Genomic DNA, 25,043 nt, shown 5'->3' with positions numbered 1-25,043 from the left:
CTCTAACGCCAAAGACAACCAGCTATCAGAATTTTTTCTTTTTCTTTTTTATTTTTTTGTCTCCTTACAGACAGCAAGGATATGTTAAACAGTTACAACAGTAGATGTAATTGTCCTTTGAAAACTATTAATCCTTTATAAAGACCAAAACCAAAATTATTTTAAGACAGAAAAAAACAACAAAAACAAACAAACCAAACCAACAGCATTCCCATGACAATGGGCATCTTACTGCCTTTTTTCTGAGTGATGAGTCCAGCAAGGCCTCTAATTTACTCTGTAACCCCCTAAGGTGTTAGCATATTTACTTCTACTCGTGTTTTTTCAGATTTTATTTGTTTATACTGTCTTCACTGGTACATTGCCATTAATACAGGCAAAATATTTTCCTCTTTAAAGGGCCCAAACCCTTCTGTTGAAGGTAAAAACATGAGTGCAAGTGAATATTGTACATTTTATAACATGTACAATGTTAGTCTATTCCATTCTCAACATTAAGCATCCAAGAGTACTTGAACTTTATGATACATGGATCTAAATCAGGGACGTTATTTTATTCTGAAGGTAAATAAACAGGTGTTCCTATAATGCTACAGATTCTATTATAAAGGCCTCTTAATCAAGTTTTTACTACATATGATATGTCACAAAACTCAGCTCAGTCTCTTACAAAAAAGGTCAATAGCATTCTATATCAAATCATAACTCCACGTGTTTTTTTAAAGCAGTTACATATAGGACTTATCGACATTTTACTCCAATGGTTTTTAAACTCACTATACACAGCAAACTTCTGTATTACACACCATTTTTAAACTATTTTATGCTTATTAGGAAAGAGAATTCCACTGATTTTTTTATGAACATCTGACCACAGAGCAGGGATGGCAAGTTATGGCACACAAACCACATGTGGCTTGCTAGAAATGAATGTACAGATCCAATGCTGATGCTGTGCCACAAGACTGGCAGCATTTTATGTTGGCACACAGACTTCTATGTAATTTTAAATCCCCAGGTACAAGCCACAGAACAGGCAAACTGCTGTGGCTTTTGAACCACATGAAGATCTTAAAAGGAGTTAGTAGGGTCGAGGTTGACTCCTCATGAATGAAAAATAGCTTGAAAAACTACATTGTCCACAGCAAAGGTTACCCCCGAGCTGTTTTGCACTACTTCCACCCAATACGAATCAGGCTGTGACTGGGATAGGAGAGCAGACGTGGTTCAGGTACAGGGAACTGTAAGTCCCACAAAAACGACTGCCCATTGCCTTCACTGACAGTGTTCAAGTCAGCAAAGACATAGCTAGGGAAACGCTGCGCTTGCCTCTTTTAGAGGTCAGGAATAAAGGTGATGACTGCTTACCAAAGTATCTGCAGAAAACTCTTCCAGCTGGAACAAAAATGCCAGTGCCAACCAAAGCACATAAAGTATGTCCCAGACATCAGCCAGAATATCTTTCTTCGAGGTCTCACAGAAGGTAGCAAGGGAATGGATTTTTTTTTTTTTTTTTTTTTTTTTTTAATAGCAGATTGTTTAGTCTATATTGAACCAGATACATTTTAACTGCTGCTGCCAACTGCCTCTGGGAACACTGCTGTGTCAGATGTTCCCTTTAGCCTCCGCTTCAGTCAGAGCTTTTCACTTTTTGATGATACTTAAAGAGGAAGTAAGAATTAGGGCACAATACAGGTATATGAAAGTGGCCGTTGTGACAGGGAAATGGGACTTTTATTGCTCTCTTCTTTATAAATGCTAGGGGTAGCATGGTGAGAGGGATGCTGTTGCAAAAAGAGATGGTTAAAAAAGGAAGAGTCTCTGAAGAATCCAGGTACTCATCCAGGGAGTGTCTCTGGTGTCAGAACTTTAGAAAGGCTCATCCCATTTGTTGTTTCAGAGGCCTTCAGTGGCAGTTGCTGTTAAGCAATCAGTTTATAATGAATTCACATTCAGAAGAGAAGTACACATGCAAAACTCTTAGGCAGAATTGCCATTATCACAAATCCACCAGTGGCAGAAGTGCATATAAAGACAGACATTAAACCTCTCTAAAGTATCATACACAGGCCACACTGGCTATCACTACAGCCACTGTGACTACAGTATAAGATCAAAGCAATTCACAAAAGTAATTAGCTTTAGATATGACAAATTTAATTACTACTTAAGCTCTCAGATATTTCAGGAAGAAAAAAGAACTCTTTTTGACAAAACCCACTTTGGGATATTTTTTACTTCTAAATTTCAAATGCTCAAACTACCAAAAGCTTTGCACTGAAACTTCAGGTTTCCAAAAAGCTGCCTTGGCTTGCATTTAAACCTAATGGATAGTACCTTAACAGGTGACATATGGTGTGGGCAAGGATTCATTTCATCACAAGAACGATGATGCACTACAGAAGGGTGAGAATTCCAGCCTGCCTTTGACAACCGCTGTCTCCATCACATGGCATTGACTCAATATCTGAGGGGCATCATAAATCCATTAATACTAATTACAGCAGTCACATAATTGCGATTGAACAAAGCCAAAGCAGTCCTGCCCACTCCACTGCAATGTGACTCTGCTTTTGCATAGGAAGGGAGTGCCGTGCACGCTTCTGCAAGTGCCATCTGGCTTCTGCATTATGACCACAGTAACAGCACTCGTAATTCTCTCCTTACAACATATAATAACGAATCCAGAAAGCTGAAAGTAGCTTGCAAGCCAGGAGAACTGTCACAACGTTGTTTCTCCTGGCAGCAAACTCCTCAATTTGAAAGAACAGGATGGGTGTGTGGGAAATTGTGAGAGGGAGAGATGAAGAAGGGGAGGAGGAAGGGAACTTGCTTAAAAAAAAAAAAAAAAAAAAAAAACAACAACCAAAAATCAACTTGCTCAACAAGCACAGATTAGAATTTGTGGTCAAAGTTCACCAACTAAAATGTTAACTTTCTTCTCCAGCACTGTAGCATCCTCCTACACTGTGTCACAAATTTCAGCCCAATAGACAACAAAATGACACAGTAAGCTTCAAGCTAAAAAATACAGCAGAGCTGCAAGACTTGTAAGCTTTGCTTTCAATAAGAACTGCTATGATCAACTCCTTTGAGATGAAATGAGACAGTGGAATATTCAAAATCACAGGGGAGAGCAAGGAGTTGGCAAATGCCAGAGACTGTACAGTACAAAAACATTAGAAATTACTTTCAAAACTTGTGTCTTAACCACATCATGAAGCATCTCAGAGACTCTAGCACGTGTCCTACTCTTCACAGGCTACCAACAGCAACTACAAGAGAAGAGGGAAGCCCAGCTGACAGACAGGGAGCAAGAGAGGAGGAAGTGATCTCCACAGTAAAGAAATCATGTCACAAATGTTTTCGTCTGTTACTACTACCTACTTTTGGAAGAATCATGCCGGTGGGATACTGAACAGTATCTGTCTCATTATCTTTACAGTCTGCTACTGTATGACAGTAAGAGTTTAAAAAACCCAAAAGATCCAAACCAGTTCACAACTGTCTTCCGAGGACCCAAGCTTCTTCTGATTTTGAAATTAACCAAAATCATTATACAAACTCAAAACAAAAACAAAGTAGCTTAATTTTCTTTTATGAGACTTTTATGTTCATTTAGTAATACCCATTATACCACTGTTCAGGTGACCAGTGATGATTTGTATTAATTAAAAAAAAAAACAAAACAAAACACCTGAATTTCAGAACTTCAGGATAGAAAACCACAGAATCGGGCTTTACAATCTACTCTCCCGCTTTGTGACCACAGTATGTATTTTTTTTATATACATTAATGTGTAATTAAACTATCATATGCTTTCGTACAGGGGACATGGAGTTTGTATAGAGACATATTATATTAAAAAAAAAGGCCAAAACAAAACCAAAATATAATATGTAAAGCCAAGCTAAAGGTTACAAACATACAATCCAGGTTTCATTGGAATTGTTGACAATTATGTGAAAACAACCTGGTTTTGAACAGTCTCATATCTCTCACTAATTAGTGCAATCACTGCAAAGCCAAGCCTCCTGCCTCTCAGCATTACTGTTACCAAGGTCCTGGTAAGAGAAAGAATAACTAGCCTGAATAAAAGAACAGATGAAACAATGGGAAAAGTGGCACACTCATGGGAAGTAATTCTACTTATAAAAGTTATCATAAGATTCTCTAATTTGACTAAGATGACATTCAACTAAATTTAACAGCAAACTACAGAGCAGTTCCTTTGCGTCCCTAGTGAAGTAAGGTCACAGGCATCCTGGAAAATCCCCTTATACTCTTGACTTAGAAAGTCCAAACTTTTCTATCATTTCCTTTAATGAGAAGACCACCACAATCAGAACAAATGCTCTAAAACTAATCTTGTAGGACCTGACATGGGGATGGGAAGAAGCATTACACTTCCCTATTTGAGAAGTAGTCGATCAGAGGTCACATGAGGACGTTCACAGCAACCCAGAAAAAACCCTAAGGTTAACATGAACCTGATGTTTTATTGTATATTTTTCAAAGGCATAAGTATATGAAACTGTGCTTATCATACCTTTTCAAATTTTGTCAGCAACTCACATAAGCTGAAGTTCAGGCCAATCATCATTAAGCGTCCCCTGAAGCCTACATTTTCCTGGTACGTCCTCCAAGCCAGGTCTATAGCCTTCAAAAGGTTTCTCACTTTTTGCACCTATACCGTCTCAAAACTCTCCGCGAGCTCCTGTGTGTGCCCCTCTCCTGGGCTGTGTTCCCCCGGGGGCAGTTCATGCAGCACCATTGTCTCAGCCTCCCTGTCCCCACTCCTTCCCACAGGTTGGGCACCTGGGGGTGAGCTGCTGATGCCAGGCGATGCTCCTTGCAGGGTTAACCCGGCCCCATGGCGCTGTGGGGATCTCCTCGTCTCCACGCCTGGCCACGACTGCCTCCAGCTCACCTCAGCGATGACCTGCAGGCTCCAAGTGCTTCTTGAAGGCCTCAAGCTCAATGTTTGGTCTCAATGACTCCAAGCAAGAGAAACTATACTCTGCTGCTGTATGATGGATGGAGAGGGTGGGGAGGAGGAGCAAGTCCTTCCATGTTGCTCCATTCAAGGGAAAAAAATAAGAAAAAAAAAATCCCTGGAGAAACTTCTGTTTATAAAAAGCACCAAAAGCCAGCTTTTCAGAGAAGTTGAAATGGGACGAGGCAGACTTCAGCCCAGGAAAGACGGCAGTGTGACCGGACAGGCGGCCACCTCTCCTCTCCCTGCCTCCCTCGCAGCCGGCCACCAGCGGGCTGGTGCTGCTATGGCAGTAACCAAGCCACCTCCAGCCCGCTTCCCTCCACTCGCTTCGCTTCACCCAGGGGATGCTGCACCGACAAACAGCCAAGGCCCATTAAAAGAAGTCTAAAATGTCACTTCCTTTGTTTAGGCAAAAAATTATCTCCAGCAAAGGATCCTGCTGCAACCTCCAAAGCCTTCGCTGGGGATCTCCTCCTTTGGTCCCGTCTGCTCTGACAGTCCTGTGGTAATCTATCCCCGGCATTTGTTTATTATTGTAATCAGCATCCTCCCTTCCAGCAGCCCTGGTGCCGCTCTGAAGCCAAGCACACTCCCCCTTCCTGGAGGCCTGCCTGCTGGAAAACCACCACCACCCCTAAGGCTGCAGAAACCCCAGACCAAAAATCCTCACTCGCCCCTTTTCCTTCTCCTCAAAAGGAAAGGAGGCTATTTAGTCACTGGACAGGTTTTGGAGTTGTAAAAGCAACCGGTGCTCCACAAAGCCTACAGGCGCCCGCTGCCGCTCACCAGGGCAGGCTCAGCACAGGCAGATTGTTTTCATATGAGCCTTTGCCCGCCCGCAGGAAATCTGACACCCCAAGGGTGGCTACTCAAAATCGCTCCATTGCAAACCATTCCCACTGGAAACCCTGTGTGCATGTGAAGCCCTATTTAAGCTACTATTAATGCTTTCTGTACAACCACACATTACTCAACCAGCAGAAAGAGTTTCAGTAATAGTTGCCAGCAAGTCAGAAAATGTATAATTAAAACCAAGCTAACAACCCATCACTTGCAAAACCCTCTATAACTATTACTCCTATGGCCATGTTAGGAATCACATTCTGCTTTTCCTTTCTAATTCACCCAAGTGATATTTGAAGTACCGATGAAGTCATCAATGACAAAACTGTCTTAAAAATTATTATCAGCTAGTGTGTTATACTGATACAGCCAGTATAGGTCAGGATTTTAAGAATAAACTCTGGAGAAAAAAAAAAAATATTGGGAGTAGCAGGCTTTTTGTTTTTTTAATTTGTATTTTGCCACGTGTCTGTATGCTTTATGCGGGCATATTACACAAACTGCAGAAGTGCTTGCAAAATAAACTGAGAAAAGTTTTCCAAATAAAGAAGGCAGAACTAGACCAGCTTTACGGCACAGCTGACGGGTAAGCACAAACTGTCTGAATTTATTCCACTGCTTATGGAAGCAAAAAGCGCAATTATTAATGCAACAGAATCTAAAATTGTGTTCAAATACTATTCTTTTCTAAACTAACCGCTTATAGAAGGAAAATAAATAATCCATTAGAGTGAGAAAGTAAAACCATCCAGCAAGATATTTAACTACAATCATTATTTGAGAATATCTCTTTTCTTCTCCTGCAAGACAGACACAAAGTTTGGATCCTGATCCCTTGACATACTAAGGCTTCTTTCTGCTGCTCTTGCAGAAAAAACCCTTGCAAAACAGGAAAAAAACAGCATTTAAATCCACTTCAGAGGTACTAGTGCATATAAAATGAAAATGGGTGTCAGGTTGGAATATAATGAGGTTTTGTAACTCCAGGACTGTATCCAAATAGACAATTTCATGTTTATTCCCAGGCTTCATACTCAGATAGCTCATTCCCCAATTTTCTGTTGTCATCAAAAAAATCATACATTCTAGATCTTTCAATACTATTAGATGCAAATGTAAATACTCCCTGAGGTAGACAGGTACCATTTTGCAGAATTCTGTCAAAGGTAATCAAATATATACATATATACACAGTGTTGGACCAATGCTTCCAGTAATACAACTTTGAAAATTGTACCAAATAATAACTTTTTCAGTGGCCCTTTCACATGAAAGCACACTGCAGTATTTGAGAAATTCTGCATTTGTAGAAGAAAAATAAAATACAGTAACTGAAGTAAGCTCTATGTTGCCATCTATTTGATGTAGCCTGTAAATGTAAAGACAGTAGTTCTGTAGACATGGCAATGTTGGATTGTAAATTCCAAAAATACAACATAAACAATAAGAGAGTTTTATATTACTTATTACAACTAAAATTTTCCTGATTAGTTTTGTCAAAATTTTCCATAAAAATAACATACATACATTGTTGGCAATGAAAATGGTATTTCATAACGCAAACTGCAGGTTGCACACAGATGAAATATCTGAATGCTAGAGGCCAAAGAAATTCACATTATGACAGCATAAGACCTCTTGCAAACACACGATATTCAGCTAAAGACAAGCAGAACACCAGCAGTGGTGTAACAAAGTCTCCTTCGAAAATACTCTTGCAAATACAGAGATCCACAAATGGGAATTAAGACACTGGAGAGCAATGCCCCGATGATGCATTCCAGGCACTACTGCAGAGGACTGTGTGCAGTGGAGCTCCTTGTTACATTTTAACAGTAGAGCAGTTTGGTGCATTTTCTCACATGTCTTAAATAATAAGATAAAACTGGATAAAAATAATATAACCAGCTAACAGCACTTGATAGCCAATGGTAATGTTACTAATGGTAGCCTGCAAAATGCCAGCACCATCAATGGAAAAGTACTTTTATCAGAGGTAGAAAAAGGAAGGTCAGCACAGCAGCCTGTGACACAGAGAACTACAATCACATTTGCTAGCAACTATTTTTAGGAATTGAGTTCTGAATTACACACCCTGCAAATCCAGGCTTAAAAGACTCATCATTTAGCAAGACACTTAAATGCAGGGATTATAAAACTAATAGCAGAATTGTACATCTAAAGACTTAGTACTGTAAAGAATCAATTTAAACCCCCCCACTTTTTATGAAGTATAAATCCAGAAATAACTGAATGTTAGGCTACTGCAAACAAGTGAACCAGCAGAATCAATGAAATCTAAACTAGGTAGGGAAAAAGAAAAAAAAAATATTATTCCCTTGCCTCCAGAAGGAAAAGTATCTGATCAGCTTGGAGATAATCTTACACACACCTCTAAAGTTCAATTTCAGGAAGGACAGAAGTCTTTCAGACTTTAATCTGCAAAACAAGATTAAGTATGTACAAAGACACTGTAAAGAATTTACTTCACATTTGACATGTTGTGCAAAAAAATGCAAGAAAACTGTCATACTAAGCACAATATGACTTTGGAATACAAACTAAAGGAAAAAGAAATTTCTTTCTATAAGAAAAATGGAAAAATAAACAGCAGCAAGAACCTTAAGAGTAAATGAACCAGGTTGTTTATACACAAAGCATACATATATCTTTCATGACTCACAACAACAAGTAACAACAACAAAAAGATAAAAAGAATAGTGTTCCCTTGTGTGACTTGGATGTAAAGGACACAGAGGTCAATAGGTGGTTACAGCAAATCAATACATCCTGGTTTCACTCAAGACATGCAGCTTGAGGCAGGAACACAAAAAATTCACTTGTTCAAAAGCATTGTGGTATTTTCTCCTGCCTTGTGAAGTACCTGGTGTCAATTTGATCAGACCAAGAGGGAGAGCTGCCCTCTCCCCTTCTACAGCAGGTCAGCATTTACAATACAGTATTTACGGCTCCAGCCAGGTCAGCACTACACTGAGACTCACTATCAACTGAACCCAACACCGGGGTTTCACTAAGCAGAGCTCTTCCAGCACAGCCTCGCTGATAACCTCTGACAGAAGCCAAATCACTCAAGCCACATAGTACCCCAAGGACCAAGAATTCATAAAGACAGATGGACAAATCAAGCCCTTACAATAAAGTGAAAAAAGCAGCAGGATAAGATAAAAGTCACACAAATATGATTGCCCAAATTACCAATTAGGTATCTATTACAGTGATAACTGCAGTGCAGTTTATGAGTTACATGAAAGGGTTTGCAGAGTTCCTGGAGCTTAGAGCCAAGGCACTGCACTGGTTTGACTTTTTTCTTCATTTCTTTCTTTAAGACTAAAGGTATCAGTTTGCCTTGGGAAGGTATTTTTACATGGATCAATCAGTCACATTCAGTGGTCTGCCCTGTGCAATATCTGCCATATTCAATGACAGAGTTCTGCATTAGGTAAGCATAGATAGACTGTGTCCTTCCTCAGAAAATGGGCTATGAGACAAGACTTTAAATCTCAAGAATAAAATTTGTTATTATTCCAGATAAGATAATGTAGTCTTGGTGACAGGCAATGTTGCACTGCCATGAAAGATTAGCAAAGGACTGGGTGGTTCGGTGGTAATTCCCCGCCCCAACTTATTTGAACAACACATGGCTTTCAGCTTTATGAATCAACCAGGATTTTCTAATGTTTCGGACCTGAATATAACTCGTGTGTTTTAATTTCTTTGAACTTCTCAGAAGCACCCAGCCCTAAAAGCAGAACATTTCAAATGGACACAGAACACAAAAACCCAGAGAAGTCTCTCATACTTGAAGTGTATCTAAAAGTGATTAGATGTCAAAGGGAAGTATGCAGGCAAGTACTACCATGGCATCCATTCTAGGCATGAAGTCATTAAGAAACTTACTGTATAAGAGACTGAGACGTAAATTCCACTTATGAGACTGGCTAGAATATGAAGGTTTCAATCCTGATTCTAATTGACAGAATGAGGGAGGCAAGCAGGGAGCACGGATGAAATCTGGCTTCCATGCCAGGCAGGAATTTCATCGTCAGGTTGTTACTTCCTAGATATTACTGGTGACTAAATACAATGTTCCTATTGATTAACAGTCTATAAAGAGTTCCCCTGGGGAAGCCTCCTTCTAAAACTCTTAGCTGCCTTTCCTCCTGGTTTTCCCTCTTCAGATATGAGATACTGGCACTTGCTTGCAATAATCATACTGGAAATCAGCAAGCAACTCATGGACTTTCTGTCTTCAATAGCATCTTTAACTCTGCTCTCCTTGCACAGAAACAAAACAAACAAATTGCCTTAGATGTACTTACTAACATTTTTATTAAAAAGGGTGAAACTGAAAACAGAGTGACAGTCTAGTGGAGATAAAACATGACAGACTGCCAAAGCAGCACACCCAAGGAAAAGATTCTAGAGGCTGCATTAACCTACACCCAGAGTAAGCTTCCAATGTACCAAGTTAAAATCATGGGACTTTCAATATTTCAGCCCAGCCTGAAAATTGAGTTGTCCTTAAGATTTTCTTGACTGTGATGAGAACAGTTTTCTAGCTCCCTGACAGCTTAGTCCAAGAAAAGCCTCATTAAATCCATGCATAATACATAGAACAATTAAATACAGATCTTTAAAATCATTTGCTACCAGAAGGGATTATTTATATATTTATTACTTTGTAACGAATACCCATCTCTCAAGATGCTAAACCAGACCAACAAAAAGCCAATTAATTTAGTAGTTTTTAGACAAGTACTCAATCCAAACAGTGGAAAGACCATGAAAATCATATTTTAATTTCAGAGTTTATCATAAATAATTGACAGATAATTTTGTAACTCAGTATCTGTGGATTAAAATCTCTTTCAGTAACATATTGCAGTTTCTCCCTAATTTACTTCTAAGGAATGGCATTAGACTGAAGTACCTATCAAGGATATAGGGCCATTACAGTTATACTTCATAATTTATCATTTTGTCACACTCCAAGGATAAGTACCCATGCACAACCTTTTGACTAGGTCTGCCCATATATTATTTTATGCTCTATTATTTTATACTTTTCTTATATTCTTAGCTAAGTTGCCTTATCTTGTGGGAAGGAGAAGTATTAGCTGGATCTATCTGGTTTTCTTTTTTTGTGGTTTTTTGTTTGTTTGTTTGTTTGTTTGTTTTGTTTTGTTGTTTTTTTTTGTTTTGTTTTGTTGTTGTTGTTGTGTTTTTTTGGTTTTTTTTGTTTTTTTTTTTTTTCCCCTTGAAAGTCACTGTGAATTGGACTCTCCCCATCCAATGCAAATTCTAATCTCAGCCATAAAAGTTTGCTTCAGCTATAAGATTTTCAGCCATGAACCTTCAGTTCTATATTTGACTACTGGATAGGCATTTGCTATATAAAAACAAATGCATTTTGAGTTTCTGGCATAACCATTAGCAAGATGATCTTCTGTATGTAAAAAGTGTATAAAGTATGTAATTTGTATTATTTGAAGTCACTTTTTGTCTATGAAGTCTGAATCCTTATAACATTTATAAAGAAATCTGGTTTTATATCAACTTTAACATAACATAATGGAACAGCCATAAGAAAATTACTCTTGTGAATATAGCAAATGGACATCTACTAAATAGTTCTATCAAACCACAGGAGGTCAATCTCCTAATCTGTCAAGAGATACCAAAGTCCACCATTCTAATTTACCAAAAAAGTGGAGGTTTTGTTTGTTTGCAAAGTTCATTAAAAAAAGTTCAATGACTCTGGACTACAGGGATGTTCCATTAACATTTACTTTAAATCTTTTCATGCTGTGGATATTGCATTAAAGCAGCAGTCCACAATGCCTCACCAACCAAACTGAATTACACTTCTTGCTGTGAGTGAATAAAGAAAAGTAGTATCTGATGGAGGGCTTACTTTAAAAGCCTTATGACTGATACCATAGGAGAACCTCATCTTCATCTAAATTCATTTTCAAACCATGGGATTAAATCCTAAAAACTTGTCATAAGATTAGGGTTTAAATGTTGTAGCTCAGAAAGAGCATTCATGCTTTTCACTAACTATGTAGTGATCCCCTGAGCTAACTCTGTAGTTATGTAATTTAAACGAATAAATGATGTTCCTTTTTATCACATCTAGTGCGTAATGATAGCACTGAAGCTGCCAGGTACACCTAATCATTGCTTAGCAACACCTTAAGGGAGAACAAAAGCAATTCAAAGTTTTAGAAAGTAACCGTCTAAAATGTAGTTGTGGCTTTTCTGAAGTAAGGTGCTTCTAGGAAGCTGTGTAAAGTGTGTAAGAATGGGAGAACATACCACAAAGACTGGAGAAGAGGGACAAGAGTGCAGAGAATTGAATTCCCACAACTCCTGCATGCAAGTCACACAGTGCGGTAGGTGCTGCTGAAAGCCCTCATCTGTTCATAGCAAGCACTTATAAATAGGGAATGAAAGGTTAGAAACCACCTTCTTCCTCTCATGCACAGGACAGATACGGAAGAAGATTTACTGTGTCTTTTAAAAGTTACAGCAAATCCTTTCCTCCACTCAGATGCTTGTCCCCCAGTACTTGTCAGGCAATATGATTTTCAAGCTTATAATTGCCTCTAGGCACCCGTGTTCCACAGCATACTACTTCCCTACACCTACAACAGTTCTGCCACAGGAGAGGCATAATTGAGCCCAGTATGCTTGTACCTGCTATTTTCCTCCTTTTAAACTTCATCCTATTAAGCATATTTGGCACATCTTTCCCCTGGAGTAAGCTCCCAATGACTGCTCTGGTAGGTGACACCCATCATCTCTACTTTGTCCTGAAAACAATTTGAACACAGTAATAAATTTGCATAGCTATCAAGGATTACAGAGAAACAGTTACAAAACTAAGAATTGAAATCTCAAGCATTTTCAGCCAACTAACTTGACTGTATTCCATTTAGTTTCCTAGCCTATATCTATGTCTCTGTTTACATTTTGATCTACATTGTGTCCATTATACAGCTAAATGAATGCTCTCAATCATATTTATCACAGAAGAATCCTCTTTCAAGATTAAGCCCTATAAAGAGGAAGCAACTCATCTGGTTATTACTGAATTCAAACTCAATGCTTCACTGACAATGAAAATAGTTAAGCTAAATTCCATTAATCAAGTTGCCACCAAGCAATTAGGACATAAAAGTCCTGCATCATCATGGGCCAGAAAATTAAATTGCAGCAGACCTATGATTACTCCAAAAAAAAGCTTTGCATCTCCTTGGGAACTTAGTTTCATTCTTTCTGCAAAAAGCTCTTTCATAACAACAAAACCACCTCATACCTCGCTGCAAACTGCTGCTGAAGTTAAATGTGACTCTATAAATACAGTGCACACAGCAGCATTTGGCTCTAGAGACACAATGCACAAAATCACTACAGCACTTCAAATACGCTGTCAGAATTAAAAAGCCTGTTTGAGAAATACATACTTCACAATTTCTAGCAAATTCACATTTGATCTTTTGTCACAAAAGCTAATACACATCACCTCATAAACACGAAGGTGATCTTATAGCCTAAATGCGCTCATAACAAATACTTACACTTTCTAACTGCAATATATATTCTGATTCATTTGTTATCTCTTGATTTTTCCACTTGTCATCTTTCCCAGCATCAGTCTCAAAAGCAGGCTAGAAAGGTAAGGGAATAGAAGACAATCCTAATAATAATCTATGTTATTAAATATTTAGGTTTATGAAACAGACAGGTTTATTACCCTTAAATAGTCAGAAATATGCATTATAGGGTCAACTCATGACAACTGCTGATGACTAATTGAATGCATCCTGATATCAGTTGTCTGGCAGCACAAACAGCTTTTAAAACTGTCAGATAATGCAAACTACCCTTAATATTTTTTTTTTAAATGCAGCTAACGTGCAAATAAACATGACAATTTTTGTGCGTACAAGAGCTATCAAGCAGAAATTGAACTATTTTGTGCATGAGAAGAAAAATTAGAGGCTTTAGGGTTCATTTAGTTTTCTGTTTCTGAACTTTTGAAATAATTGGATTTTTCTTATTTATGTCATACCTAATTTCTTTACTTCTATCTCCACTGAACACAGAACAATTTTTAAATTTTTTTTTTTTCTTAACTGAAGAAGTTATATAAGTGATTAAAAAATCAGTAAGAGTTACAGATAATCTAAAAAGCCTTCAAATATCTAAGTTTTGGTCAAGGACTGTAAATACTCATTGATGTTAAGAGACGAAATTATTCTATTTTGTAGGTGCCAAAAATGGGAAGGACCACTCTCACGTTCATTGCCTAGAACTCAAGCACTTGGAAAGAACACAAGAAAGAGCTCCATATGTGGGAGTGACAGTTCTGCTATTCATTATGTGCATGTAATCAGAAATTAATTAATTTTGCTTTAATCAATGGGGGGGGGGGGAAGTGACACCTCAGATTAAAAAATAAAGGTGAAGTTCAAATTGCACAGATGCTGTTAAAAATGTCTTTTGTTTCTGACTGAAAATAAACTTCCCAGGCAGTTAATAAAGCACTATAGAAAGCAGAGACAAGTCTCATCCAAAGACCTTCAAATTACAGAACAGTAAATAGAAGACTTCACTTTTCAGAAGGAATCAAGGGAACCAGTCACTGTATGTTTTCTTGTTGCTAGATTTTAAATCTTATCCCCCCATTAAAGCTTCCAACAACCGTTATCTAGGGGCTGCCAAGGGAATACCATATGCTCTTAAGTAACAGGATGGTTGAGACCAGTCTTTCATGTCATGCTGCTGATCTTTCTGGCATCTCCCACAGCAAGAACTGTTCTCCATCGCAGTGCCTGAATGACTGGCCTATCATCTTTGCTTTAGACATGCTGTTTTCTCTCTACTCCCACTATTTATGTTTTTTCAAATTGTTCAAGAATTCAGTCTCTGAAAATGGTTCCCAGCATTTACCAGAGTGAGAATTAAAGTCTCAGGCAGAAGCACCTTCCAAAACCATACCATACAGATCCTCTCTAGTTTCATTTAAGGTTGCTATATGTGATTCCTAGTAGCAAATTCATATTTGTTTATTTAAGGGTCCAACTAGTAAAAAGAAAAAATGCTTTTTCAGTTACTTTTTTCCTGTTCATTTGTTTTTACCTCTTTTACCTTTCAGCATATCATGCAGCCCTTCAGTCTAATTTTTTTTCAGTGACACATGGAGAGACAGGAAGGTGCTTGGCCAAACTCCACCCTTTCTTATGAGATAACTCTGAGCTCAGCAGGATCAGATGAACATGACAAAAACCCCAGTCTGCCTTAATGCCTGGTTTATAAACTTTCTATCTGATAACTTATTCCAATAACCACAGTTTACCAGACTCATTTTCTGGTTAAAGGCTACTCAGTACAAAATCACAAAGGAGATAGATGCTAAAGACTAAGTCTGTGGCATATGTAGACTTCACCTTTGGCATCTGGAGTGCTTTTGAAGTCGTCCTTCCCACTCCTGACATACATATTTAAAAACAAATATCACGTCTCCCCTAGATGTGCTGCTAGGAACAGCTGTGTTCCAGGAATCCCAAGCCCATTGTGGGATGAAGGAGGAGAACTAGAATGAATATTCTCAGTATGTTCTCCAACTCAACAAGCTGTTAGCAGTAATTAATGTTTCCAAGGTTATACCCATAGAAGGCATAAAACCTGGAGGAAATCTGTTTCATTCAGGAGAAGAGAGAAGGAACATAGGGCATGGGAAAGCCTTGATCATCCTCTTGTATATGCTCAAAACCAAAGCAAAGAGTAAAGGCCAAGGCAGGCTGCGTCTACCACCTCTGCTGGCCCCAATGCCAGCCCTGTGCAACACATCGGCAGGTGTAACAAATGCTGCTGCCTTGCCTCAGGTGGCACAGTCACCCTGAGGCAGGACAAGCCCAGAAAACAAGGTGCTCAGGGGAACAGACATGCGTGCAAGATGGGAGGCTGCTGAGGGTTGTTAGCATGCTCACACAGAGGGACTTAGAACCTGCTGCTAGATTTCTCGGTGCTACTGCTGCAAGCACACTTTTCTTTTGAAATATCCCATCTGACTAGTTAGTATCCACTGAATCAAATTTCCTCACAGAAGGTTTATTATCTCCCTGCATGCTGTGCCATTTTGTCAACTAAGAGGCTCACATAGAGATCTTATCAGTGGCCTGTTGACAAAAGTAAAGAGCATTTACAATTGAAATTATGATAATATAATCTTTACTCTTGAAATAAAATATAAGCTGCATTACCCATAACTGCAGCTTTAGCTCTGGCTTGAACAAGAGGCTTATTTAAATACAATGTGCCTAAGGCTCCTCTAGCCCCATTTTATTACTAGTTACTTTACAAGAAACAAATAGGTTTTCTAAATTTATTCACGCAGAGCTTTCATTCCTTAATGCTGGTCAGAAGCTCCATTTCTACTGAATTATTGTATGCTTTTATTCTCATTTAACTCTCATTTCAAGTCAAGGACTTTACCCGATTTTCAGAAGCACTTGAGTTTGTGCCGGCAGAAGGAAACTGAGGATTGAAAACTTAGAGGAAGATTAGCACTTACTGAAGATTCAGATAAAAATTGTTTAACTATAGGTATGTGTAAGAAAAAATACACTTGACAGTCATGCTGCTAAAGAAGAAATATATCAGTCCATTATACGTACACTAGCATTTGATCCATGTAGGATGAAATCTGCATGTTTAAAGTCCCAATGAAGGGAGAAGGGGGAGAAGCAGCACACACAGCAAAAACAGAACAAGAATTCCTATTAAGCTGTGGGAGAACTCACTGCATGTTCATCTCCGTGTGGAATAAAAAAGTATTAAAATGGACTTTCTACAGAAGACCAAGACAGCAGAGCAAGAGCTGGCGTGCCAGTAAGGCATGGCAGGTAGCACCAGGAGCACACATCTCAAACATGCTGATCCAAATAGCTGTGAAGAGCAGAGGCACTTGTTGTCCTGGGTTTGAGTGAGTGATGGGGTTTTTTGGTGGCAGGGGAGGGGGCTATAGGGGCGGCCCCCTGTGAGAAGCTTCTCGAAGCTCCCCCAGCTCCAAGTCAGCCCCATCTCTGCTCGAAAACTGAGCCCATCAGCTGCGCCTCTGCGATAACGTATTTAAGAAGGGACGTGGTGACGAGCAGGGGGACTTGTGAGGAGGAGTTGCTGCAGCTGCGTGAACACCAAGGTCAGTGGAGGAACGGAGGAAGAAAGGAGGGGGGAGGTGTGCCGGAGCAGAGACCCCCCTGTATCCTGTGGTGAGACAGCAGGGCAGCCCCCCCCACCACCCATGAAGATCTACGGTGGAGCAGACATTGATTTATGGCCCGTGGTTTTCACCTAGTTGATCAAGGTGCTGTGCCCGAAGAAGGACGGGGTCTTGTGGGACAAGGTAGCCCCCACTGCTGTAATTCAGCGCTGGGAGGATTGCAGCATGCGGGGGTGTCCCACGCCGGAGCAGCTTGGGAATGCTGCAGCCCATGGGAGGGACTCATGTCAGAGGAAATTTGTGGAGGACTGTCTCCTGTGAGAGGGGGACCACGATGGAGCAGGGGGAAGAAGTTCCAGAAGCTCCCCCCACCGAAGATGGAAGAAGAGGCAGCACTGACTGCACACACACCCCCCACCACTCCCTGCCCCTGCGCCACTGGGGGAGGAGGTAGAGATATCGGGAGCAGAGCTGAGCCCGGGAAGAAGGGAGGGGTGGGGGGAAGGTGTTCTCAAGATGTGGCAATGCTTCTCACTGTCCTACTCTGTTAAGTGTTGTTAGTGTCTGTAATAAATGTATGTTCTTTTTTTCCTTTCCCTAACGAGTCTGCCTTTTGCTCATGACCATAAAGGGTGATTTTTTTCCCCATCCCAGTCCTATCTTGAACCCCAAGCCTGGCTCTCTGTCCCTTTTTATTGCCAGAAGAGAAGGGAGAGAGAGCAGCTGCGTGGTGGTTGGCTGCCAACCAGGCTCAAACCACAACACTTGTGCCTCATATTTACCCTACCTGTGGCACACAGTTGGATGAAGGCTAAGAACTGAATTGTCCACAGCCAGAGGTATTCCCAGAACAGGTCTCATGTGGAGCTAGTTTCCACTTGAGAAGTTTGTGCCTAATCAGCCATTCAGTGATAATGTGAAAATGGTTCAACATGGTAAAAGATAAGTCACTGTAAAATAAGCAAAATGAAGAAACACCAGGAAGAAGAAAATGCAAAAAAAAAAACCCAAATTCAGCTGAAGAAAAGCCCTGTGTCCCCTGTGTCTTTGGTAAGTTTATTAAAATCAAGCTATAAAAATTTCAGGTCAGAAAGAATGAAGCGAATGTGCAAGCTGCATGTCTCTCAAAAACCCTTCTTCATTGCATTTTGTTTGTCCTGCAATCACCTATAAAAATAACAGAAGTGACTCGTCCAACATATGAACCTGTATTACTGGTCTCTGGTTACTTTAAGAAAAACAACACCAAAATTGATTGTATGCTTCCTAATGCAAGATGAAAATTATGACCTTTCATGCTTAGCCATTGTTTCTTTGAAAAGCAACAGATATTCTGACATATCAGCCTTGAAGAAGTTCTCCAGGTCGCTGACATTTCCCAGAGGTGCTAACTGTCATCACAGACCAACTCCAAACTGCTCTCTGACACTCCTCAATAACTACCAAGCAATAAACAATATCCACGTTTGTGCATATATGGTTTTTCTTCCCCCTGTGCTTCTCACCCACACATAAAAAGAGGGTATGCAAAGAGCAAACAGATTTGTAAAGGAGCAGACTTGTTAAAAACAACCTTGGATCATCTGGCAAGGGCGCTGAGTACTTGCAGCTCCCCTTGAGACTGTGGACCTTAAAGGCAATATGCATCTCAGCAAAGTCTGGTGTTTATATAACCAAAGCTAAAGCAAACACGAGTGAAAGCCCGCCTGCAAGGAAATGAAGGCCATCAAAGAATGATTATTCTATAGCTCCAAAAAGTCACTGTAAATGACAAATGCTTCTTTCTGTTGTGTCAGACACTTCCAAAAACAAAGCAGCTTTCACTGTTATTACTGCAACCTAACACCTGCTAAATGAATCTCTCCCCTGTAATGGGTTCTGCATTTTCCTCCAGTATTTGATAAAAGCCGTATCTTCTGATCTCACGGCTCCCTTGGGGAGTGATCACAGTGGTGGCTCTGGCCATCATAGGTTAAAGAACACGCAAATCTGAAACTAAATGAAAAAGTTCTGAGCTCATATCAGGGTCCTACTGAAATTATGACAACATGGGGTAGTTCAAGCCCTGCTACATAGAAAAAGTAATTAGCATTATGGTCAGTCATTTTTAAATATAAATAACTTGAAGTAATACGTAGGACACACGTACTACCACATGTACAGACACGCCCACCAACACCCTTTCATTCAGTGTTACTTCATATGCTGACAGAGTTGGTGAACTGCAGTATTTCCATACAACATTCACCAAACAAAATATAAACAGCTTCCTCAAGAACAGAAAAATATCTTTAAGATAGATCTTTTGTCTATAATGCTTAACATGTACAACAGACTTCTACAGAATAACAGGAAAAAAGATTGATGATGAAAACATGAAAAACTAATTTTTCAGAAGGGAGATTGAGGGGGGACAACAAAGTTAAAATATTCCACTTTAAAACCCATACACTTGTGAGGAGATGGAGCTATCTTAGGGGATGGGAAAATAACAGACATCGTTTGTGAGTAGTAAATTTTTGAAGTTAGTTTTCTCTATGTGACTGTTTTCTGTCTGTCTAGCACAGCAGAGAGGAGAGCAGTGTTAGCAATTTTGGTCTAAGGTCTTCAGTGAAAGAGTCTCTGCCCTCCTTTGACAATAGAAGTTGCTGAGCCAAATTAGGTTTCTGACAGGGATAAAATGAAGTTCCACTGCTAGTACAAAAGAGCTCCCATTGATTTTGGCCTCTTTCATCTAATGTAAATAATCAAGTAACCATAAATTTGACAAAAAATAATTGCTGCCTTGTCCATTACATGGTGTACTCAAAAAGGCATTTAAAATCACCTTGAGCAGAGGGAAGAGGAGAAAGGAAAGCCGAGATCAGACAGTTCTTCTCCTTCATTAGGTTCTATTCTACAATGTCACCTGAAACCACACAATCATCTTTCAGTGAAAGTAGAAAAAGAGTTTGGTGGTCTAAGCAGTAGGTTTGAAATTCCAGGCTCTGACAGGGTCAATGGGCTCTTAATTCTGCCAAAAAAAAAAAAAAAAAAAAAAAAAAAAAAAAAAAAATTTATGAAGTCTCATTTAATCTGCAGTTGAGAGCATTCGAAACAAAGGTGATCTGCGAGCAGTGGACCCAGTGATGCATGGCTCCTGATAAATTTCTCTCAAGTTAAACTTCCACATGGTTTCCCTGAGCCCTGATGGGAATTCAGCTCGTGTTCTTGCAGCCTTCATTAGTGACACAAGACTGAGTTTTCTTTAACCTCGTCCCATACGCACAGGACTTTTTCCACCAGTCATCTCTATTTCAGCCCGGACTGCCAATACTGCAGATATATTAGAGTGGCTCAGCAGGGCTCTTCTTTATCAAGACACCGTTATTACATGCTAAGGCAGCAAACACCTTTTTCCTAAGTGATATGCCACAGGCACCCCCACAAGACCAAAAGTACATGCTACCAAACTTGAGCTAACATCCATGCCTGAGGGTTGTAGCAACTACATACATCTTCTCTGGACAGAGACTCCCATCACTCAGAAATTATTTTGGCTTCAGAACACACAGCTAATCTCTTGCCTGGCTCTGCAGTTCCTCCAGCTTCCGGAAAGTTGCCAAAGTGGCCTTGTACAAATGTGGGTGTTACTTTCCTAATTCACACAAACAAGCATAAGGAAAGCATATCCCAAATAAAGGGAGTACAATTACCCTTGTTATTTCGAGCACCTGCAAACTTTCAGCCATTTTTTCTTCAACCAAATCTTATATCCCAAGCTTTGTATAATGATAAACTAGTCTTTAAATTTACATAAAATAGTTTGAAACAGTTGCTGCAAAGAGTTGGAAATTAAACACTTAATTTCCTACAGCTGAGTAATCAAGAGGATTCTTAGCAAACCTACAAAGGTCAGTCTCCCATAAAGGGGCTACATTCAAATAAAAATCACTACACCCTTTCCTCTTTTTTTTTTTTTTTTTTTTTTTTTTTTTAAGTAACTGCTGTGGTGATCTCAATGAAAGTTCAAAGGTAGGGTTTTTTCCTCATTAAGTACATCATTTTGCTAGTGAAGAAAATGGCAAGTCAAGTACTCACACATACAAAATCAGTTCGGATTTGTTGTTACTTAATATAACACTACTGGTGAAACTGCTAAAGCAAATGAAGGGAGAAGCAGAATCATTTTTAGAAAAAAAAAAAAGGAGGAACATCATTATTTTATGAAGCACACTTGGAGATGTTTTGTGATTTCAGATTATTGTATAGCTGTTTTAGCTGTTACCTCTTAGTATCTCTTAAAAGAACAAAAAGGTGGGGAAAAGCTGTAGTTCTCAGATGAGTTCAAGTACTAAGAATTAAAAAAAAAGCACTTCCAATTGTCAGGAAAAGAAAAACCATGTTTATACCAGCTTTTGTGCTAGAAAGTAATAGTCTGAAAACAATGCAATTATGGAACATTTCGGTCTATAATTACAAATTAAATCTAAAGGTCAGTGAGGATGAGGGTACCAGGATTGAAGTCCACCAGACTAGCACATCTGAATTTACATCTCCATCTCTCCCCCCAAAAACCCCAAACAACACACAGCTGCATCAGTTTGAGACATAATTAAACAAGGCACTAGCTGAAGGTATGCAGAAAAGAAATGAGAGAAGGAGAGGGGATAAAAGTATGAGTGACACTTGCTTATTTTTCAGTGCTTGACATCATTTTGTTGTGAGATCTTGTGATATCTCAGGTCAGTCCCTGATCCTCAAGACTTAGCTATATCAAGCAAAGACAATTTCTCTACCACAACTAATTACCACATGGCAAGTACTCTGACATCTGTGGATTGAAAAATTACTACTATTCCTACTTGTATTAAATAAGGACATGAGGGAATAAGGTGCTCATGAAAGCCTGGGTACCAAATTTAGGTTTACTTGCTTTGTTTTTGGTATGTGTGAAGAGGCTACTGTTATTGTAGAAGACTTATAAAAGAAAGCAAAATTGGTCCAAAAGATTTTCCTAATATAAAGAACAAAGGACTCCAAGGGAAGAGACCAGCAAAACCTACCAAACAAGAACGTAATTTATTAAGATTTATACCTTTCAACAAGGACATTCTGAAAAAAACGTGAAAACCAATCACTTAGTATCCTGATCCTTGCAAAACGAATTTTTGTAGAGTTTTTTGTGATTTCCTCTTGCATTTAATTTATATTTTGATACTTTCACAAATATTGCATGACAATGTCCTGACTGTTAATTTGCTAAAAGTCAATACCTGCTGAACGCAGACAACCCTTTTGAATGTTGCTTTTATTTTTTCAGGACAGAAAAGATGGTTATGCTGATATACAGCTGTCCTGCCACAATGAAAATAAAGCACCCAAACATCACACCCATTCTGCATAAACCTCAGTCAGTGAACACCATGTTTTTCATGTCACCATCAGCTGATGTTCTGAATGCCTAGATAAGCATCTGTCCTTGTCTAAAACACCACTAAGATTTTTTTTCTAGTTTTTATTTTTTTTAATGGTTCTCAAAATATCCACTTGTAAAAATCCATGGGAACAACAGCAGCAACATGAAAAAAAAATAATCCTTCAAAAATGCACAAAAAATATAAAATGAATACTGCTTTCTAAAGGAAAGCCCATGCAGACCAAGGTATGAGCATGCTTAGAAACACCAAAAATCAGCCTAAGCTATTTTTCATCTTTAACAAATTCACCTAAGACACAATCCATGGTATGGCAGCTTTAATAAAAATGGGGATCCCGTGCAGAAAAAGCTGCAGAAACAACTGCAACCATAAACTTCTCTTTTACCACTGCATTACAGGGATGGAGATATTGTAAATTAATGACTAAAAAGTAGGTAAATGAACCCCACCAAAAATGCAACTCAGTGTTTTTAAGGTATCAAAGGTGAGTATGCAACAAGGACTGGAAAAGCAGATCAGATCCACCAACAGTTAGATACTGAAGCACTAAAACTCAGCTGGCAGACCTTCAACCTATACACAATACCACTGTATTGATAGCATCTATGGTGTTCTTCATAACAAAAGTGACTGACTGTTGCACATCATCTGTGGGCTAACTTGACTGACTGAATTTCAGTATTTAAAATTGAAAATCTAATTCTTGCTGAAACCTAGAGAATAGCTGCAGCTGATCAAAGGCAGAAACCAACCACAATATTATCTGACATGTGACAAGCACAAGTTGTGAGGATTCATTTCCATGCAATATTCTTGAATACACAAAATATCAAGTAATTCTTGCTATTTTTAAATAAACACATGCTTTCAATCTATTATAACAACCTACAGATTCTGAAGAGGATTAAAGGGATAGGTCTTACAAAGTCCTTTATCCATTTTAGATGCTACATCCCAAAAACTTATTTGAAGTTAAATTACCACTTTGTTTATGCAAAATCCTTTCAATCATTCCCGAGACTTTGCCATTACTGGTTTCATTATTCATGTCTCTGTTTAAAGATACATTATTTTAGTTGAAGTTAATCTTGCTGTTAATTAACAGCCTAACCAGATTAAGCTTAGTTTAACTATTTTAAAAATTTTTACCTATTATGCATTGTTCAATTAAGCTTACTTAAAAATTACAAGTGCAATTTTACAGACAAATAGTGGAAAAAATGATAAAAGCATTTTGCTTCAGGAGCTGAGTTGAACTTCTAGCCTTTAAAACTACTGTGTCCCTAGCAAGTACATTTGAAATGGAGTAACTGAATATATGACGCAGAAACTGTCTGCAATCAGCTGTACCATAACTGTACTCTAGTATTCTGAAAAGAAATAAAATATCCTTTAAATGTACACTAGCAATCAATGGGAAGTGGCATATACTGACATGGAGCAGCATCAGTAGCTGATATAATTGGTCACTAAAATGTACACTTGTCTTTGTAAGAACTTATAAGTACCTCTCTCTGAACATCTCCCGTTTGTTTTCTTCTATTTAAAAATACTAATAATCATTACCGCACTTGCACATATTTTAGTATAAATCTGTATCAGTCATACTGAACTTAATTACACTTGCAGCAAAGATGCATTTTGAATACACAATTCTGCATTGCTATAAATTACTTGATATTTTAATTTACAAATTTCAGATATAGAGGTCACTCCTAATCTAAAAAGGATGCACAACTGTGCAATCCAAACATAAAAACTGCATCTGAGTTAATCATGCCAAATGTTTGGGTTTTTTGTAAACTATATCATCTTGATGCCATTTTCATCATTGGTCCTTGTGTAGAATTATTACTGACTTGAGTTACAGTCTTATACCAATACAGAAGTAGAAACCTCTGGAACTGCTCTTGAAATCACAGTTCAAATTAGTAGGAGTGGTTTTCTTTTTTTTTTTTTTTTTCTCCATATGTTTAAATTGGGAAAGGAGTCTTCCCTTCTCCACAGCATCTTTTATTTAACAACTGTTTTTCAATTTTTGGCAAGTGTAGCACTTGGGTCTGTATATACTAAGGTTTCATAATAAATGAAAAAGAAATGAAAGAATGCAAATTGTGCCTTCTAAATTACTTTCAGCAGGCTTCACTATGTTCACAGCTCTCTTCTCATAGCACTAGTTAATGAGACTATTTTCAGTAACAGACAGAATTTTAGTAAATCACGTAGAGGTATCTGCACCTATTAGGCTAATGCCAGTAACATGCTGAATACTGGAAGACTACAGACTGTAGCTTTAAGTTGTCTTATTAACAGAAGCTACCCATTTGTTCTTTCCTTTAGTAAAATTGTTGAGAAAAATCTACTTGAAAATCCATATAATTAAAAGTATACACAAGGGATTCCAAAAAAAGCCCAAATTAAGCATTGCACACGTAGAAAGTATATCATATGACATCAAGAATACTTGAATACTTTAGTAATGGCTGTAGAGTGAACTTAAAATTTTTATTAATCTACTTCTCCTCCAAG

At 38.6% G+C, this 25,043-nt stretch overlaps 1 protein-coding gene across 7 annotated transcripts in view; it reads right to left on the bottom strand.

The window, feature by feature from the left end:
* UTRN (utrophin) overlaps positions 1-25,043 on the bottom strand; it is a 387,073-nt gene that overhangs the window by 140,406 nt on the left and 221,624 nt on the right. Inside the window, exon 1 of one of the 7 annotated variants that reach the window (XM_042795639.1) lies at positions 4,551-4,619. The exons of the other annotated variants lie outside the window; for them this stretch is intronic. Coding sequence (XP_042651573.1) covers positions 4,551-4,604 — 54 coding nt within the window. The 5' untranslated portion in view covers positions 4,605-4,619. Of the gene's footprint in view, positions 1-4,550; positions 4,620-25,043 lie in introns of those variants that run through there. 7 annotated transcript variants of the gene reach the window in all.

Source organism: Tyto alba, unplaced genomic scaffold (assembly GCF_018691265.1).
Source record: "Tyto alba isolate M040663 unplaced genomic scaffold, T.alba_DEE_v4.0 Super-Scaffold_22, whole genome shotgun sequence".
Classification (NCBI taxonomy): domain Eukaryota; kingdom Metazoa; phylum Chordata; class Aves; order Strigiformes; family Tytonidae; genus Tyto; species Tyto alba.
The sequence above is the reverse complement of the archived record's forward strand: the minus strand, read 5'-3'. Positions and strand labels throughout refer to the sequence as shown.